Raw genomic sequence first — 20,569 nt, 5'->3', positions numbered from 1 at the left:
TTGACGATTCGTTACGATACAAAAACTGCCGCGAATCAGTGTTTAATCTTTCCGAGCGCCTCGTCTTTTTAAGCTCATCGAACCACTCCTTTTCCCGTCTAAAAAATTGTTGTTTAATTTTCAGCATATATTAGCTTTAAAAATTAATCCTAAAACTGATTCACCTATTACCTATTATTATTAATTATTAATTATTAGGACGACTTACATAGCAAAAAAAATTCTTTGTTGAGAAAAGTAATTCTTCCCTAAAGAGAAGAACGTAATAAGAGTTGATTGTGAATACGTAATTAATGGCTGAAAATCCTCTAATTTACCAAAGATTACCGGCACTCGTTATTTCTTAAAGGTTAAACGAAGCTTTATCAACAAATCCCTTGACAGAAGTAGGAAAGAAGGGAAGCAGATCTTAAGGTAATAGAAAGGAAGTTTTTAAAATTAAAATGAGGCAGAAAACAAAGAGATCTCTGGCCTGTCTACCCAGTTCGAACGAACGAAGAAACAGGGTTGCAAACGGTCGATGCTCTGCTGGAACGAGGCCAGAGCTCAGTGTCCGGCATTGCTTGTCAAGCAACGCTTCTTTCATTCCCAGTTTCTTCCGACTTCCTCCGGCCTATTAGCCAGCTTCTTCGCATTTTTCCAACCATGCGGATTGCTGCTGTGGCAACGGTAGGCAATGGCAGCGTGGTTACTAGTCATCGCAAGGGAGTTTCGTTCCTGAAGAAACTTTCAGGGGCTGAATTTACTTTTGACCTGGATTGACGGTCGCATGTTGACACTTTGTGCCTTGGGAATCATTTGCGTGCACTTTCTGACATTTTTTTGATTACAAAAATTACTACCATCCTCGGATGCGTTTTCATAATTTTTTATTGTATTTATTCGATTTTGTATCTCAGTTACTGAGTCAGTTAAAATTAAAAGAAGGCCAGTAGTAACGATATCACGAACGTTTTCGATTGATTCTTATTACTTTTACGTTTTATGGCTTGTTTTATATTCATCGGGTCCTACATATATACAGGGTGTGATCGAATAACATGTACAAACAGGCGATTCCTTATGGAAAATAAGAAAAAGAAATGTAGAATATCACTTTTTCATACGACGCTTCGTTTTCTAGAAAATCAAGTTTGAAAATTTGTCAAGCACACTTAAACTTGGCTAACAACCGGCTGGAGATGAGTAAACGATCAATGGAAGATTATCCTAGACACAAGAATAAAGAAAAAATGTAAGAAGATTTGTCTGTTTAGTAAATTTTCGAGTTCCTGTTTCTTAAATAAATCATCTTGCAGACAAATTTAATTCTACACTTTCGACTTATTTTCACATGTAGAACAACGTCCTGTCGATTATTCACTCGTCAGTTGTTCAGTCCAGAATTAGCTCAAGTATATTTGATAAAATTGCCAAACTGAAAATTCTGGAGAACGAAGCATCATACGAAAAAACTGTATTCTATATTTTCTTCTTATTTTTGTTCGTAACATGTACAGGATATTCGACCGCACTCTATGTAGCTTGAAAGCTATCTAATCAGATTTCGCAACTTTGCTGGAAATTACGTGCAATGCATATTAATTGCTTATAATTCTACATTACGAAATTTCAAAAGCAAAGTGTACGAAACAGGACTTTGCAACAGTTATTCGGTTAAAGTGAAAATGGTGTCACAAAATGTGCCTAGAATATAACAACTGTTTAATTGACAGAGTGGCGTATATTTCAATAAAATACAGTTACATACTATTTCTCAGGTTCAAATAAAGTAAATTAAGCAAGATCATATTTTTCGTAACATTTTGTTTGAATTTATGTAAATATACCTGTATGCATAGTAGTAGTATGTATTTATTGCCAATATTTTACGTATCAATATTTTCGAATATAATGCGTAACAGAAGTCTGATAATACTGCAACTACGTATATTTACATGAATATTCTTTTGTTTTTAGGTGAAACTTGTACAAATTCTGTGTAGCTTTTTTGACTAGTTTATAGGTTTCATGAGCAGATCGAATTACATGATCGAATTATATAAATTACATGACTACGAAGTGGAATCAGATGTGGTGATCAGGCACGAGCAAGCAGTTCGCGTTAAACACGAAGGGTAATCAAATAACACGTTATTGGGTATGGCGATAAAATTAAATACGAATTGGATTTCACTCTCATGCGTCCATCAATAACGCTATTTCACGAACAAACACAGAATTTCGCCACTGGCTATGTCGCAAATAACGAGCGAACTGTTAATCAAATTGAGTGGCAAACAAAAAGTCAACTTCCCTAGGATTTAAGAATTACAAATTATAAACCGATAAAAACAATACAATGTCGAATGAAAAAAAACAATTATTTGTATAATTATTTTTTTTAAAAACTTTCAAGAGATAGAGTGGATAAATTGCTTAATGATAATAAATTATTTAAATGGCACGAAATAACACGTACATCGTTGATTAAATAAATATTACACGATGATCTCAGATGCGCCTTTAAAAAAATACGAACGAGCTTATTACACGATCCATCTTTCATATGCTAGATTTAGACAAAAATAAACAATTACCTTTTGGCAATCGATCAGTGATATCTTTCCTTATTACACTTTACGAAATAACGAGATATCTTATTTTCTCATCTATTTTTTACAATCCGCTATCTTCTTCTATTAAGTTTCCCTATTTAAATCTTTTCAAGCTCCGATAGTATGAAACTCAGAAAAACCGTACTTAGTTCTAACCTTAGCAAATACAGTTACATTTAATTTACATCGAACAATATCGCTGAGCGATCAAATACTCTATTCATCCTAATTTCACTATTCTACTAAATACTAAGTTTCACTATATTCCGGCTTCCAGAAGCCCGACGTCTCCTCTTCGCCCTCTATTACCCGCGCAATAATAATTTCTCCACAAGCAACAACCTCCTTTCTCCTCCCCTCCTCGTATCTCCGTTAGAAAACGAGCATATCCACCTTGCCACGTATGACGTTTTACAAACGTTTGCCGGGTAAAACGAGGCGGTGGAATGCGAGATTCGACGAAATGGTAGGAAAGTGCGCGTCATCCGGCGAATAAATGCGTTCACGGTTCAGCGATACGGTGGGACGCGACCGCACGTCGCTGTGACGGTAGAGGCGATCGTTCAGCGGAAACAACGTCGGTCGACGGCGAACGCGAAAAAGCGCGAGGTCGTTTCGTTTGGTTGGTCGGCCTCAAACAGCGAACGTACCCTCACGGACTACCGTACAACCGGTTGCCTGTTATAAATGAAAGCTCGTTGGGCCAGCCGGTTATCGTGAAACAGCCGCAAACAAATTGCGCTCGCGGTCGCATACTCGTGTCCGATCTCTTGTAATAAGGCATAATGCGACGCGATTATCGGTCGATAATTTGCACGCAATCCGTCTAGACACGGCGGACCGTCGATCGCGTGATTTTACGTACGAAATTCTCATTCGAACGTTCGTTTCCTCTTTATGGATCGCGGGCTAATGCCTCACGGCATAATCTTCAATAATCATTTTGCTTTTCGGCTGTGATGCTGGTTTTCAGAAGTTTCAAGCGTTTTTACTGTGATCTGTCGATGGATGTTGATATTTTCTTGTATTCCGAGGAAAAATAAAAGTTTCTTGTAGTTCGTAAGGATAACAAATATGTTATTTATCTATGTACTTTTGTTCATAGACTACAAGTAGCAGTTACTCTTTGGGATTTTAATTTGGAAGATCATTGAGTAAAAACTACCTTTTATTTAAATGGAAGTCAGCGATGTTAAAGAGATTGGTAAAAATATGATGTAATTAAAAAATATGAATTTTTGAGTGTTCACGTTATGAGTAACCATTATAAACGATGAAAATTGTCTTGGTTACTAGTAAATATTACGGACGAAGGAAATTAGTTTTATAATACCGTTTATCAGTAACCGAAGAAGTTGTGGTTATTTATAATAATTAATCGCAATGAAAATCATTGTTTCACGTATTTTATTATATTATTTTATTATTGTTTATTTTCACGTATACAGGGTGGTTGGTAACTGGTGGTACAAGCGGAAAGGAGGTGATTCTACGCGAAAAACGAAGTCGAAAATATAGAATAAAAATTTTTCGTTTGAGGCTTTGTTTTCGAGAAAATCGACTTTGAATTTTCGCTCGGTACGCGTGCACTTCATCATGTCTCGTTATAACGGATCTCGCTGTAGATCGTTGTCCCGATGGAAAAATTAAAAAAGAATAAATTAAAAAAAAATTTTTTATTATATATTTTCGACTTCTTTTTTCGCGTGGAATCACCCCCTTTCCACTTGTACCACCAGTTACCAACCACCCTGTATATTCTGATAGATATGAAATGCATCGACATAAAAATCTACATTTCTACGAAAAACAACTTCCTGCGAAAAGATAGTATTAAGGTCAGCCTACTTGGAGCGGATGTTGTCTCGGCTCTTAATTCTTCGTTCCGTTTCCACAAACAATATCATTGATAGTAGCGATAGCAAGCTTTTTCAACGGTGACGAAAAATTTAGGTTAAGCTGAAAGCAGCACAGCAGCCAGCGACTCTGTAAATTCTACTGAGCTGGAATCCACGAGATTTCGAGCGGCCAAGAGACGGCTGATAAACAAACAAGAACACGACCCAGTAACCCGGCCATTACCGGGTCGATTTGCTCGTACGCTTGAACACTACAAAAGAGAACGCGCTACAATCGAATGAAATTAACGAACAATCTTCCCGAATGATTCGATCCTTTTAAAATGTAATTAATGTTAGAATTAGACGTAATTGATATTAGTCCAATTTAATCTGTACAACACCTAGCCCCAATCTAGAAATTAATTATAAAATAATTACTTTTTTTAGAAATAACTTACAAATTATTCCTTAGTTTTATAAGTAACATTATTTGTACGTTTCTTATTGAAATATTGCAAATATAGCAAATCTCAAGTAAATATATCTCCATCCGACAAACTTAGTTAATCAGAAAATGAAGTCAGCGCGGATAAGTCGCAGATATCGATTTCTATCAAATCCCGATACCACTGCCATTAAAATTTCATTCTCGATATCTTACGAACGATAACAAAAATACAACAAATAAAATATATTGCAAAGGCCTGTTCAATCCTTATCTATCGCTCTATCGGACTATCCAATGGAAACAACTTGAACCAAACAATTTCGTCCCATCCGTCTCTCCCTATAAACCTCCGTCACAATGATACAAAACGGCCGATTAAGACGTCGTCGAGTACCATCGGTCAAAAATGATCGATACGAGACATCTTACCATTCCTCCGCGCTTATATCCCAGTACAATAATTCACTGCCATCCCGTGGCCTCGATGGGCGCGGTCCATTTACATTTCATTTCGGCAGGCGGTCGAAGGGTTATTTACATTTTCCTCGCGTTTGCCGGCCGCTGATCGCGCAGATCGAAGCGACGGCGCGATGAAGAGGGAAGAAGAATCGGCGGCGAAAGACAGAGAAATACGAGGAACCGCGGAGAAGGGTTTCTGTGCAATGGGCCAGGTTTGGTGGGAAGAGGTCCGTTGCAACGCAACGTTCCGATTTAATGGAGCGCAGCGAGTTGATAACGGGCAACGGGCCATTGCAAGATTTATTAACGTCTCGCGACGCCGGATAATGTCTCACCTATTCGCCGACCGGGGAAGCAGACTATAGTCGGGCTGAATTATTCGCGGGACGGAAATTAAGGCTCGAGGCCGGCTGTCTTTTAATCTCCGACAAACGTTTCCTTCGTTTCGTGCCGCCTTCGCCGCTTTCGCCACGGTCTTCCACGGTCCTTTCGCCGGACCGACAGCCTGTCCGATCGATAGGCCGTCAGGAAATTCAATAATACACAGGCTCTATGCACGCACGAATCACGGAAGTTCTTTTTCGAGGGGATACACACACTCGTTGTCCCGAATACGTTTAACGAACAAACAGTACGAACGATGGCGGTTGAAGAGCGTGGGTGTTTTGGTTGGAAGAATATCAAACTTGTTGAACCGGAGCGATATTGAGTGGTAAGTGTATGAATGCGTGTGTGCGCGTGTGTATGGTTTTGATTGCAAGTATCGAGGATATCGTAGCGAGAGAACTCGAGTGAAGAAGCAAGTAATATGCGAATGGAACTTGTTGATTAGAATCGTAGAAAATGGAGAAAATTGAGTTTTGCTGGAGAGAGATGGAACTAGTGATACACGATGCGTTCTTTTTTCAATCGTTGAACTATCATCGTATATAATATTCGAGTAGAGATTTTATAGTGTCTCAAATTTTATCAGAAAATATATAAGAAAAATGTGAAATTTGTTTATCAAAAATTTTATTAGAGATTTGAGTAGAATATACTTAATTTGCATACGTATGAATTTCTCTCGATTCGTGGTATAAATAATTTTCGAAGTTGCTGTTCTAAACGTTTCGCTTATTTTTTAAATAGAAGCAGCTTTGTTCAGAATAGAGGCTAAATTAATTAATCATCCATTGTCGATTGGTCCGCTTTCTCTCGTTGTTACGAACTTTTATTTACCCAGTTTTTTCGCTGTTTCTATTATTCCCGACTTTTTTGCGCTGTTTTACAAAAGAAACTTTTAACAAGTTCCGCCCATTCTCCAAGTTCTTCTGCTCAAACCGAACGATAACCAACCGAACTAAAACAATGACAAAGAAACGAAACGTTGATTTTCCACTACTACCTTTCCTCGTTCCCCTTTTAATATTTCCGCGACAGGATGAAAAGTTTGTTTGCTACAAAAGTTCCATCGTGAGTTGCTAAACTTTTTTCAAGAGAAGATGTAAAACTTGATCCTATTCCGTTGTTAAACTTTCTTCGGTTCTAGTGCATGAATATCGTAAACGATCGATAAATAATAAAAACTTTCATAATTATTACCATAACGATATATAATATTAATGTACCAGTAAATCAATGAAAGAAATTAGAAAGTATTCGCTGCCAACTATCTTTCTTATATAGGGTGTCTCAAATTTAAATGTCAAAATTTCGGTAGAGCGTAGAGAGCCGATAAACAAAGACAAAGTTCTTTGGAGATCCACTCGTTTTTCCTCTATTTTGGACAAAATCGCTACAGAAGAAACAAAAACGTTCTCGTTTTTTCATTTATTACTCTTATCTATCGTTGCTGTCATCGATTTAACGAAGATGCCGTTCAAAATGCTAGTGCAACAATGCAATCTAATTGCAGTTGCACGTCGCTTTGATAATATTTGATATACTGCAGCTACGATTCGGCCTCACCTTCGTTAAACAGATGCTAACGCGAATAAATAAATACCAATAAACAAGCGAAGAAACGAAAACGTTTTTGTTTCCTTTCTCGCGATTAGAAACGATGCAAATCTCAAAAGGATTCTTTTTCTTAATTAATCGGTTCCCTTCACGTTCCCGAATTTTTCACATTTAAATTCGGGATGCCCTGTACAGGTCCCCTACAATACGCGCTATTGATCAGAAGCTCGTGGAGATTTGTCGGAACAATCGCAACGTATTGCTCCTCATAGAATGTTTCAGTTCTGCTTAGAATCCTCAATTATTCTGACAAACGAACATTGTAATGCGCGGCGACGAAGCAAACGAGTAGATGGAAGGAGAAGGTTTCGAAAGGACTGGGAACAGCGCGGCTAACGATATCACAAACTGAGAGCACTGGCGCGGATACATCGCGATCGATCATTTAATGAAAACGTCGCCGTACGTTTTATTGCTCCGGGAACCTTCTGCAACGACCACCCCTTTATTCCGTTCTCCAGGTTCTTTAATTTCGTTGCACGGCTTTCCTGACCCGGTAGTTCGCGGTGCCGACCCAAATAACTGCATTCTCGGTAAATAAAGAGCCGAGGTTAGCACTGAAAATATGGCGATCGAGTTCGTTGATCACGTTCCTCCACGCTCCATCGTTGCGGTGTGGGTCAATGGTTACCTGCGCTGGTTAGTAAAGGTGAAACTTTCATTAAACGAACAAAGCTACTCCATTCGATCCATTGATCAAGGTTGCTGCGTGTGAAAGAAAATCAAAGCGTCGAGGATTAAGCAGGTTTTATTGGCAATTAAGCGTCCGAAGCCGAGTCATTAATTTGGGATCAAAGTTTTATCGAAATTCTTCGTCGCGGTATAAAACGTAATTTCTATCTCTGGGAAAGTTCTTCGTGCTTGGTTCGCAAGTTCCATAGTATTATTTCTTTATAAAGTATTCTATAGTATTTATGAAAATACCGAGCTATTATTAAATTTGTTATACCTTCATATTCCTTTCTTTCCACTTTATTTCCAAGCCAATGTCGCGGATTCCTTCATTTTCGTCACTTGCCTTATTCTCCATTTCAACTTCTCGTCTTGCATCAAGAAGCGTATATATGCACGTACACATCTCTATGTATTAGGTATTTAGGTCCGAAAAGTTTCTTTCGTTTTATAAGGAAATAACAGACGCACCATGTTTTTTGTTTTATATTAGTTTACTGAATTATTCACGAATATAATAATAGAAATATAACGAAATGGATGATACCTAATCCAAATAAAATAATATAAAACAAAGATTGTTGTTTATCTATTATCACCGTATGAAACGAAAGAAACTTTCCGGACAACCTAATATCTCGTTGAATTCTACGTATTTTAGTTCTACGACTGAATAATAAAATACGAAAAATCTCATTCTGATGTAACATTTCTTACAAAGAAGCCTCAAAATGTCCCTCGAAATCTTCACTTACGATTCAATTCAGATTACCTTGTTGTATATTTTATATACAACGTTATTGCCATCGTTTGGACACTTGCAATACATTGAATCAGACTCGTCGTTCGAGGCGAAGGATTTAAACAGGTTCAAATTTATGCAACTAACTGCAGAAACTTCTAATGGAAACCGGCAATCGCATCTAGCGATAGATCGGGCGCGATGGATTTTCGCGCAACGAATCGCAAACGTCACGATACACACGACTTCGTCGTAACTCTTTGCCAACAGGCACCGATCTTCGAATTAATGCCGGTTGCTCGCTCGATACGTATAACCGGTTAATATTTACCGTCACGATATTCCCACCTCCGCGTGTGTACGTATCCGAGCGATCGCATATCACAGTGAAAAATGAATTTGCGGTCGATCATACGTTACGCTTAACTCCGTGCAATATGCATTACAATACACGACAATGCGTTATTAATTGCCACGAACTTAAAATGCACTGGCCAGTTCGGCCGTTATGTCGCGCCGTTTACGAAATGATGCATGCCGCAGGTTCGCCGTAATAACCGCCGATTATTTACTCCGTGAAACACCGACACTCGCCATTTGCAATTTCAATCGATTCAGATTGTAATAAAAAAGAAGAAAGAGAAAGAGAAAGAGTAGGCGGCAATGAGATTTATAAGGCGGTGTAATTTTTTGTAAAATTGCAAACGTACGGTCGATGGTGGATCACCGATGATATCGTTTCTATGGTTTCAATCGCATATTATGGAATTTCATGAGAAAATAACGCTATTGACGCGTACATGTATTTACGCCTAATCATGTATTTTGAACTTTATTTTATTGGTCTGTCTTCTAAAATAATGAATACAATATTTATACAGGGTGGTTGGTAACTGGCGGTACAAACGGAAAGGGAGTGATTCTACGCGAAAAAAGAAGTCGAAAATATAGAATAGAAATTTTTCGTTTGAGGCTTTGTTTTCGAGAAAATCGACTTTGAATTTTCGCTCGGTACGCGTGCACTTTATCACGTCTCGTTATAACGGATCTCACTGTAGATCGCTGACTCGATGGAAAAATTAAAAAAAGAAATTAAAAAAAAATTTTTATTCTATATTTTCGTTTACTTTTTTGTTTTACTTCATCTACTCGACTGTGTTTTTCTGATCATGCAAATTTCTTTTCTTCTGCTTCGTACCTTTTGTACATAAATTGTGTATAAATATCGATATTTCATACTGTACCCGTGTAGGTATAACGTTAACACGTTATACATTGTGCTGTAATAAAGCAACGAAGCACAGAAAAATATTTATGACAGGTTATTGCGAATTCACGAAACACAGCACGTTTAATATAAATATACGTACAATAGGTAATAATATGTAGAAATATAAGTAACGATTGACGAGTCTAAGAACGATGGTACGTTCTTGAAGCAAAGCTCATGAATCGTAACTTATAATTTTAAAGATTATTAGAAGTTTATGAAAGGTAGTGCGTTTTGAAGATTTCATGCTCAAAATGTGTTTAAAGACTTTAGAGTTAAATTCTTGAATCATAAGTTTAATAACAGATAATGGACAACAATAAATACTTTCCAAAATGCGATTTGCTTCGAAGAAAATACAACTATTAGGGATAATTTGTATCGAGCAATATTAAATTCTAATTATTTCTTCTATTCTAATTCTAATTATTTTAATTCTAATTATTCTTAATTTACTTATGTGACACTAATAATATTCTCCCAAAATACATTAAATATATAAATTTCGTACGAGTAGAATATTATTAAAAACCGTGGTAGGTCATTTGAAAATTAAATATTTTATTAACTTGAAGATCCTTTATTATGAAGATAATTTTACGTCATTAACAATAGTATACAAAGTATTGAAAATTCTTCTTAACGTTATGTCGTATCTGTTAGAAACCATTCAACATTTTGCTGATATTCGAAGCGTAAAGCTAATTAGCGATACACAATATATCGTCAGTCATTCAATATCGTCAATAATGACATTTTGAGCGCAGTGGGAATAAAATTAGCGAAAGCTTAGCGGATGCAGAAATATTTATAATCCATCAGGCAGTCTCTGTTCGCGTAACAATGGTTTAATGCATATAAATACAGCAATAGGCAATCAAATGTGATTACGATAGCTATGCGTAATATGTTTCCAATGCCATGATAAGATTAGGTACAATCATGTCCGTTATAATCAGTATCAATGAAAATAACATCGATACTGTATTAATAGAATTGTGATAATCGATGCACCAAATTATAAAATATTGGCATTCAATATTCCCATTGAATTAAACAGTCATATTACCATAATATCTTTTACAACATTCCATTAATTTAACTGTCGATCTGATTATCTTTTTCCTTTGTTTTCTACGCTTTTCGATAGATATTCACTTCGAGTTTATAAAAGCAGAATTAAATCTGATACATCAGGTATATTTAAGTTAAGAAAAGAGAATGCGGAAATAATAAATAAGTTTTCAAAAATCAAACCGACATCTATAAGATTGATCTGTTTCGAACATTTTCTTTCAAACATTTTTTATTTTTGAAAAGTATCCGAAGTATATAAAAGTATAGCAAGTTGTCAGAACTACCACACCAAGATGTAGAACAATGGGACTTTAATCGCCCCTTTGATTGATGTTCGATGTGATGAATCGGCTTGATACTTTCGTAATTTTTTTAAAACTTCATGCTCGGAATTTGTTACGAGTTCATGTTATTACTACTTTCTTATCTTACTTCTTTCATTCATACTTTACTATTTCGCTGCTGTATATTTCTATTACTTACTGCAATCGTAAAAACGTAGAGGAAATAAAGTTACAATAATCAACCTATATAAATACCTGACTTTAATAAATTTGCTCACCTAGCTCCTAGATCGTTTAAAACGATTACTGTTGGATATTGCGTGCAGGGAAAGATTCCTTTCTTTCCAATTGTCCTGGCACAAATTTCCACGTTCATCGTATACAACACACACAATTTAGAATTCCGTGCGTTTCATGTTTTATTCTACCATCTATTGTCTTTACAGTTTTAACAAACATAGCAAATCGACTTAAATCGTGTGACAATAACGACGGCAATAAATTAATACATTTTCCTTTTCCTACTTCCTCTAACTAAAACGTCTTTCACCAGACACAAAGTGTAGAAAACACAGAATTATCGCGGAATTGTTTTTTATATGTATTAGGTTGTCCGGAAAGTCTCTTTCGTTTCATAATGTGATAATAGATGAACAACACTTTCCGTTTTATATTATTTTATTGAACTAGGTTGATCTATCTCATTCTATTTCTATTATTACGTTCGTGCATAATTCAATAAACTAATATAAAACAAAAAACATTGTGCGTCTGTTATTTCCTTATAAAACGAAAGAAACTTTTCGGACAACCTAATAGTTGTTTGCAGCTTATTCTTTTATTATCCCTCGGCTACTAATATTTTCCTCTTATTGCGCGTCACGCGGCCACCTTCCGAATAATACAGCCGCGTAGCATCAATTTCACGTGATTCCACTGCTATTATTTGCCAGTCGCCTGGTATTTCACCAGTGGCGAAATAAAGAACGCTTTGTCGCGTCGGGAATCTATTAGACACGTATCGTCGGCCATTTTACACGAACCCATAAAATATGTCCCCGTAATATATTACTCGGCACACGTTGCTTTTCCCACTGCTGTAATTTCCGTTCGAAGGATACGAGAAATAATAAATTTGGCCAAGAAACTCGCGAGGTTAATACAGAGATTACGAGAGGGCGAAAGAAACAGAGGAAGAAAAAAGTAAGCAGATAATCAAAATACAAGGTAGAAAGCGGGGAGAGTGAATGTTCAAATTTATGATCGGTTGCAAACATATTTATCGCTCAGACGTTCGTTTGCTTTGTATTTGCACGCAACGGTAAGGATAAATTTTCAAGGAAGCAGCGGCGGTTTCGCGTTCGTCTGTGTTACCAAATGAAATACACGTTCTGGCGAATTCGTAGTCAAAGTAAATGGAGAACTGAAGCTCTGCAACCTCTTAAATTACCGCTTTTACAAAGTCAAGAAAAGATTTATTCCTCGCCGAGATGACTTTAACTCTCGCTTCACTTCAATTGCTTTCTCGTGGATCGTCGATTAATTTATCGTTTGGTTATCGAACGTAATATTTAAATTAAATGTGACTTATCATGATTTCGAAGAACGTCGATGCGATTCGAAATTTTCTCAAACGAAATTCAAATACGGGAATGGAAACTGTAGCGAAAATTGCTGAGAAAAGAAAGTTCCTGTACAGTTACATTTTCCTTCTGAGATATACATTTGTTTTATTTGTTTTAAACTACAAATTCGAATCTTTCGAATATAATATTTCCGTAGAATAAAGAAATATAAATCATACGTCAGGTGTTTGCTTTAAACAGTAAATTGCACGCAAGTGTAGACGAATGTGGAAAATAGTATAGTCGATGTTAACTAAAAAATAATCCATCGCGATGTTCCTATCAGTGAAAATGAAGCACTTTCTGGAAGTAACAATGAAACACAACGCGAGAACCTAATCTAATACGTACGACGGTTCTGTATTCTCAACTCAAGGAAACCTATTATTAAATGCTGTGTAGTGTAGCCTCAGGTGCACCAATTTCTGCACTGCATTACCAACTCCGTTGCACTAAATTCTAAAGCATACTACGACTGCAGAAGCGGAGTCGGGTAATAAACAATTAGGAGAGACAAGGAAATGTAACTGAAACTACCAACCAAACTTATACGGGATCTAAGGGACCATGTAATTCTCAGAAGCGCAAATTGATTAACTTCCTTGATGTAATTAGACCAGTTTAAGACGATTCGACGTTTCAATTAGAAATACATCGCTCGATTTATGTTTGACGTTTCTAAGAGATTTAGTTTCTTATCATTCGTGATGGTGATTTTGAGATCTCAAACGTCGCTTTCCAAGTCAGAGAATACCGTAGATAAAATTCATATACGTAAAATTGATACTGTTGCGCGGTGACAGGCATAGAAATAAGAAAAAACATAGAGACAAATATTTCATTTGGCTGGTTAATGACGACAAGCATTGTGTGTATTCTACGATGAACATTTGATTTATGGAAATCAATTTCAAAGTATCGCTTTTCATTTTGTCTCCATTATTATTTGTACACTCTCGTTTCTTCGATAATACCGTGAAAGAAATTCGATTAATGAAACTTGATCGAATAAATAACAGAAGATTAAAGTATATATGTAAAAATGATCGACAGTCTCATTGTTCTTTAATATTAAATATTATTATTTATTATCAATGTTGAAGCGTATTTTTCATTCGCTCAACGTCAAATACATCGTAAAAATTAATAATAACTTTAGATTCGAAGGTAATTTTATTTTGAAATCACACCCAAGATAAATTAGCGAAACAAAATGTATAATAGGTTCCCTTGATCCTTTCAATTTAGTCCTTTCATCGAAAAAATTAAATATTCCACGTGAATTACGAACAGCTTTCATGCGTGACCTTTCATCGAGTTTAGCTCCTCGTGCCTGATAAATTAATCTTGCGCCAAACTAATTAGTCGGCCCTTTGATGAATTAATACGGGATGCACCATTAAAACTGTGCATGCTATTTCTGTATCACGTTCACCGTGTCGAATTATACACAGTTTACGAGCTACAAACGCGGCCGTGCATCCTTCATTTATTGGCTCGACCCGTCTCAAGGCATGTCTTAGAAGCTAATTAAACGTAATCTCGCTCAACCGGTCAGAGATTAAATTAATACCCCAGAACGTGGCTCCATTCTCCCTCTTACTACCAATTATTATAAAAAATAAAACTAGAATGGTACGCCGCAATGAAATAAAAATCTAATTGCTTGATTTTTCTTCCGCGGGGAAATTTGGTAAAAGAAGAACTGGTGTATTTTTGCAAATATCAAAAAGTCTGTCAAAGTTCAAGTTCGTTCGAGAAAATTCAGCAGATTTTCTCTGAAAAATTTGCACATCCATAAACAAAATTTTCTCGACTTAGAGGAAAAGATTTCTTCTCGCAGTTATTAGTTTCCTATTTTGATCTAAAATTTGAGAATTAACAATGGTACTTACGTGAATCGAGCGGAGCTAGGATGATGGGCTAACAATGTACGAGGCATAATGGCACAATGGGAAGGAAATAAAATTACGTTTAAAAAACATAGAGACATTAGTATACAATTTGCAAGCTATAAGTATAGCGTAATAGATGGTTAAGAAATGTCGTGGTACTTTTGTCGAGGAGTAATGTATGGCTTTTCTTTCACACGACTCCTAGTTACCAGGCAATTTATCAAATCTGATTCTTTATAGATCCTTCAAAACAGTAGGAACAACGTGAAAGGTATAAAAATGGTTACCCAGCGGGAACAAAACAAACACAACCGTTTGCTAAATCATAGAGTAACCACGTAGTTTAATTTCAACGAGAAGAAAACTAAAAACCAACTCAAAACAATTTATCCTCTTAAGTTGTACATTCGCTACTCGTTCCCTTTAAAAATCAATTTGCTCATAATCATATTAAATCTCGTACTCTTTATCTACATTTTCGCTGAGTTCACCTTACTCAATTTTCTCCGCGCGATCTGCAATTCCTTAGATAAAAGGCATCTCGATTTACCCACCAGCAACTCGCGATTTCCTTGCTTCTCTAACAAACGCAAACGAACTGGAACGAAAAACCTCGAAAAAAGAAAATACACGAAAGCCTGGCCTCCGCCACCTGCGTTTTCAATTCTCTTGTAGTTTAGAGGATCGAGGAAAATCGTTTTGGAGCTTGCCCAACCTCTCTTCTCCACGACTTTCCCGCACGACTCGTGAAACGCAGAGAATTTCATTGTCGAAGGGACGAAAAACTGAGAATGAAAGGGGAGAGGGTGAATAATCCAGCGGACTGCCTGATGGTCGAACGGAAGGGCGAATGCACATCGAGCAACGACCAAGCAACGACCAAGCAACGACACAAGAAGGAGAATGGGCCGCGTGGAGACGCGAACGAGTGTGCTTTTTGTGACTCACATGGGAAGCTGACTGGAGGATGAGTCTGGGCGTTGTGCGCGTTATGGGGATGCCTCGGGGTTGTGGCGCGTTGCCTGCAGAAGCAGAGGACCGCCACTGTGACCAGGCCTGCCACGCTCAGGATCAGAAAAACGAGCGCGACCACGAACCAGATCGTCTGCATGCCCAGGATCGTCGATGCCTCGGAGTCTGAAATACAGAAAAGAGAAACCGATGTTGTTTACTACGAAACTGCACAACATAATCTACTGACAGATTTGTTTCTAACCAGCTGACTGTTCATGGCTTCGCCCGCACAGTGTTCGAATTTATGTTTATTGTCCTCTGTTTGAGCAGCGTTCAGAAGCTGAATTTTGAAAAACGCTCAAACACGTGTTTGTTTATTTTTAATGAGAAATTTATATGCCGAATCTCGAGTGTGAAACTTTAGTGGAAGCAAAGATATGGTTGTCGTTTGAGAAAAGATGAATGAAAATGGATTTCGAAAAATGTTGAAATGAATGTTTCTTTATTTTTCAATAGACGCACGCATTTCAACACAGACACTTGGATACGTTTTTTCAGAACGTAACACATATTCCAACGATATCAATAATAATATAATAAGAAATAATAAAATGCCTGGAATTTCTTTTACTTCTTGACAGCAGTTTTTGATTCGTTGTATCAACTGGGTTGTTATACGCCAGGTCTTTAAGTGTTCACAGATAGAAGTACAAGGGATTTAAATCGGGTGAACGAGGCTGCCATGTCACAGGCCAAGCACGTCCAATCCACGTTCAGGGAAACCTTGTGTTTAAATATTGTCTTAGAGACTTGAAGTAGGAAACGTAAATCCGAAACAAATGGTTCTTCGAGCCATGTTTGTTAAGACTTTTTTGCTTGTTTTCATGAGTACACGCTCCTAAAGTTTGTCCCCAAGATTCTATCACACCCTGTATACAATGGTGAATTACAGATAGATTACTATATCGTTTTTATTTATAAATAATATTAGTCTTACCGCAAGTAATTCTCTATGTTTCATATGATAATTCTAAATAATCTATAAACATATATATCTAAACTATTTACAGAAAAATGAAAATGTGTGAAAAATAATCAGTAACATAATAGATTATGTTAAAGTACGTAATTTCTGCAAAAAGTATATAGTAAATGATTGAGTAAAAACACAATTTATTTCGTACAATTGCTGACGATATATTTTCTCCTTAGTGTAACTTCATCTTCCATTCAATTGCTGCTCTGTAAGATGATATTAAAAAGAAAATTTTGAATAATAATCTACATATATCGTATCAAATTGCTTTATACTTTCGAAGAACGTAATACAATTTTTAACTTGACAAAATCTATCTTCGATCTTTCTTATTGTTATTTACCATTATTACAATAAAAATCCGTAAGCCCAGGTATCTTAGCGAACAACTGATAAAAGACGAAACTGTGCACTGTATAGTTTGTAACGCATCTACAGACGAATATTTAAATTTCTCATTCTTTTAATTTTCAAACATCAAGTTCACCATCAAAATAGCCATTTACGCGCGGAGATGTTCCCTTTTCCCGATTAAAACAGCAATGGCAGTTCATCTTGCTGCCAGGTGCCAAGTCAACTGACAACGGAAGAGAGTTAATTCCCTTGGGCGTTGTACAATGTGTTCAAGAGAACAGGCGGCAGAGAAACCGCCCTCTGACAACGAAAAGTACACGCAGTTTCGTTAAATTGAGAGATCGATAGCGTGTACTGTATACTTTTTATCATTAGGAATCGGGCGACATGCTATTACCATCGCGAAAACGATAAAAAAAAAAAAAAAAGGAAATTTCACGTGAAACCACACTGACGTTCTACGCTCCGTAACGAAATATTCGAATAGATGGAATTTTTGTAATATAACGAATAAGAAAAAGATTGAATATGTCAAAGAAGAATCGATTTTTTTCGCCAAATAAAAAATGATTCGAAAGATCAAGCTAATAATAATAATCGAACATGGAATTTTCCTCTGAAAATAATACGAATTGTACAATATACAACACTTGCTGTTATAATACTTAATCAACATAAAATAATTAACTTGCGTATTAAATTCCTTTAATACTTTCGAATAAACTACCACTCGACAGTAGAATTAACACGAGGCTGTTTCAATCAATCGTCTGAAACGTGAACCATAATCGATAGGGTTCATGTTAAAATAGATTTGCCACACAAAAGGAATGAAATGCCGTCGATTGACGGGAACAGAAATTGATTAAAATGCTTGCCGTGAAAAGGCGAACGCTGACCTGGACTATTCGCTGTTTTATCGTTTTCCTATATTTTGTTTTTCTTTGAAATTCCCGTTGTACGGAACCACAATAAATTATCAGTTTATTGTGGATATTACTACGACGATCGTTCAGACCAAAAACCTTCAACGTGATATCATCTTATTCGTAGTTTCATCTAACATGCAAGTTCGTGATCATTAAACTTGTCTACGACAAAACAAATATATTTGTCCTATTATAAATATTAGTAGAGCTTGAAAACCACACTGCCACGTTCTTAGATTTCATTCGAAAGTAAAAGGAAAACCTAATATTATGTGCATGGAAAATTCGAGTTTACGAATCCGAATAACGTTGTAACGACCGGCAATTTCCGTAACCTGAGCAACTTGCACCGGGAGCTAATAATTCAGTGAAGAGTTTACAAAACGCGAATAATCGCTGAAAATCACAAGATGCCATTGTGGCGTCGCCGATCGTTACAGTCTTAAGAAAGATACCGGTGGAAATTTAATTTGAGCATTTCGGGGAAGAATTCGGCGTTTCCTCGTCGCCGCGCCCGATCGCGGTTCGATTACAAATCAATTTGCCGGTGGCGTATTTCATTTGAAATATGAAAGAGCCGCAGTCTGCCGCTGGGCTGGGGAGGGTCTCTAGAATGAATCGCTGGTAATTAGAACTTACTGGCACAGAGGGTGGAGGTAGCCTCATCGGAGCCATCGCCGCAATGATTCACGCCGTCACAAAGGAGGTCCGTCTCGATGCAAAATTCGTTCTGGGTGCATCGGAAGTCCTTGCAGGTGTGCTCTGGGAATGAAGAAAATATTCATCGTTGAAAACATCGTTGACGAGAAAATGAAAATTGAAAAAGTTTCGGATAGAAATAAACGAGCGTTACGGTGAAATTCTGATGTAAATACAGCGATTCCTATTAATATCCGCACATTGTCATGTGCCACACGCTATTGTTGTACGCGTTTGTTTATAACAGTTAACTAGCTGACTGTTTTTTTAATAAATTGAAACAAATATCGTTGCTGAATATAGAGAAATATACTTAAGAATTAAACATACAACATATGTTCTGTTTATTTAATATACGTACTTTTGCTAACAAAGAAAGAATGAGATAAATCACGTTGAAAATTCTCGAAATATCAGAATATTAATGCGATGCACTGTAAATAAATTTTCGTCGGAGACTTTCGTGTTGGCTTTCAAATTTATTGTATAATTTTTGCCACGTTTTTCTTATCGTTCGATATTTCGCGATCCTGAGTTATTTTCGCGGATAAATTGTAAAATGAAAGATTTGCTTGGAAAGTGAAGTTTCACGACCAAAGGACATTTAGATTCTCTTTCTTTATTTACGTTCATAAAAATATAAAAATGCGTAAGGGACAGCGGTCTAACGATCAGAAAGAGACAGTTTAGAAAAGTTGCTTCGTCATCTATCGAAGTATGCGATGCGATTGCGCGTAAATTGTAACTGTTCTATCCACGTTGACAGGAAATTCGAACTAATTAGCCGAATTGCAACGAATCATTAGTCGAGCGACACACGCGATTGAACAATAAAGAACGAATTCGAGTGAAACGCAAAGCGGGAGCACGCCGCGGATCGACTAATTACACGAACTTGCATTTTGATATTCAACGTCTGTCTTGCGTCTGGTTCCGACTCATTTCGTATAATGTTTCTGCCGATCTAACGCGATTAGGGAAAATGAATTGATCGCCACGACGTGGCCCGCTATAATTAGTTCGACGCGTTAATATTAACGAGAATATTAGGGACCAACGTTGATATTAACGCGCGATTTGAATAATTGCTTTGATATCCCAATCACCGATGACTGGATTGTTTTAACAAGCAGCCCGATGATACTGTTGATCGATTGCTGCTACACTACATTTCGTTATTATGAAAATTTGGATTTCACGGAGAACGAGATTACAAAATGAAAATTCTATCCAGTTGAAAAAATGTCAAATTGTCGAAGAAGCACGCGCATGATATAGAAGGAATCACTGAATCATGTTTACTCTGATTTATGAATTCTACGATTATTTTTCTGTTACTTCTTCGTCCTTTCGTAGCACAATAATTGTAATATAATATCGTAATGCTACAGTTAGGGGTACAGCGTTAGAATGATCGAAAACTCGGATAACACAAAAGGATTGATGGATGTTCAATGTTCAATGTCAAAATTATAAGAAACATTTTGATAATGTAACATCGTACACGTATTTACGTTTCGTCAACTATTAGGTTGTCCGGAAAGTTTCTTTCATAAGGTGATAATAGGTGAACAACAATTTCTGTTTTATATTATTTCATTGAATTAGGTATGATCCATTTCGTCATATTTCTATTATTATGTTCGTGCATAATTCAATACACTAATATAAAACAAAAACATTGCG

The 20,569-nt window shown here is 36.6% G+C and overlaps 1 protein-coding gene and 1 long non-coding RNA gene across 14 annotated transcripts in view; one reads left to right on the top strand and one right to left on the bottom strand.

Annotated features, from left to right (window-relative positions):
* LOC138182750 (uncharacterized) overlaps positions 1-9,814 on the top strand; it is a 40,302-nt gene extending 30,488 nt beyond the window's left edge. For all 7 annotated transcript variants that reach the window (XR_011173897.1, XR_011173899.1, XR_011173896.1 and 4 more), the window contains exon 5: positions 9,712-9,814. This is a non-coding gene — a long non-coding RNA (uncharacterized LOC138182750). The remainder of the gene's footprint in view (positions 1-9,711) is intronic.
* LOC138182746 (uncharacterized) overlaps positions 1-20,569 on the bottom strand; it is a 296,840-nt gene that overhangs the window by 53,151 nt on the left and 223,120 nt on the right. For 6 of the 7 annotated variants that reach the window (XR_011173895.1, XM_069118907.1, XM_069118911.1 and 3 more), the window contains 2 exons: positions 18,824-18,946; positions 15,860-16,048 (listed from right to left, as the gene is read on the bottom strand). Coding sequence is in view for 6 of the 7 variants with exons in the window: in XM_069118907.1 (XP_068975008.1) it covers positions 15,860-16,048; positions 18,824-18,946 (312 nt within the window). In the remaining variant the exon portion in view is untranslated. Of the gene's footprint in view, positions 1-7,401; positions 7,983-15,859; positions 16,049-18,823; positions 18,947-20,569 lie in introns of those variants that run through there. The other variant, XM_069118909.1, reaches the window with a different exon arrangement.

This window comes from Bombus flavifrons, chromosome 8 (assembly GCF_040668555.2).
Source record: "Bombus flavifrons isolate JBK064 chromosome 8, iyBomFlav1_principal, whole genome shotgun sequence".
Classification (NCBI taxonomy): domain Eukaryota; kingdom Metazoa; phylum Arthropoda; class Insecta; order Hymenoptera; family Apidae; genus Bombus; species Bombus flavifrons.
Note: the sequence above shows the minus strand (reverse complement) of the source record. Positions and strands in the feature narration are given on the sequence as shown.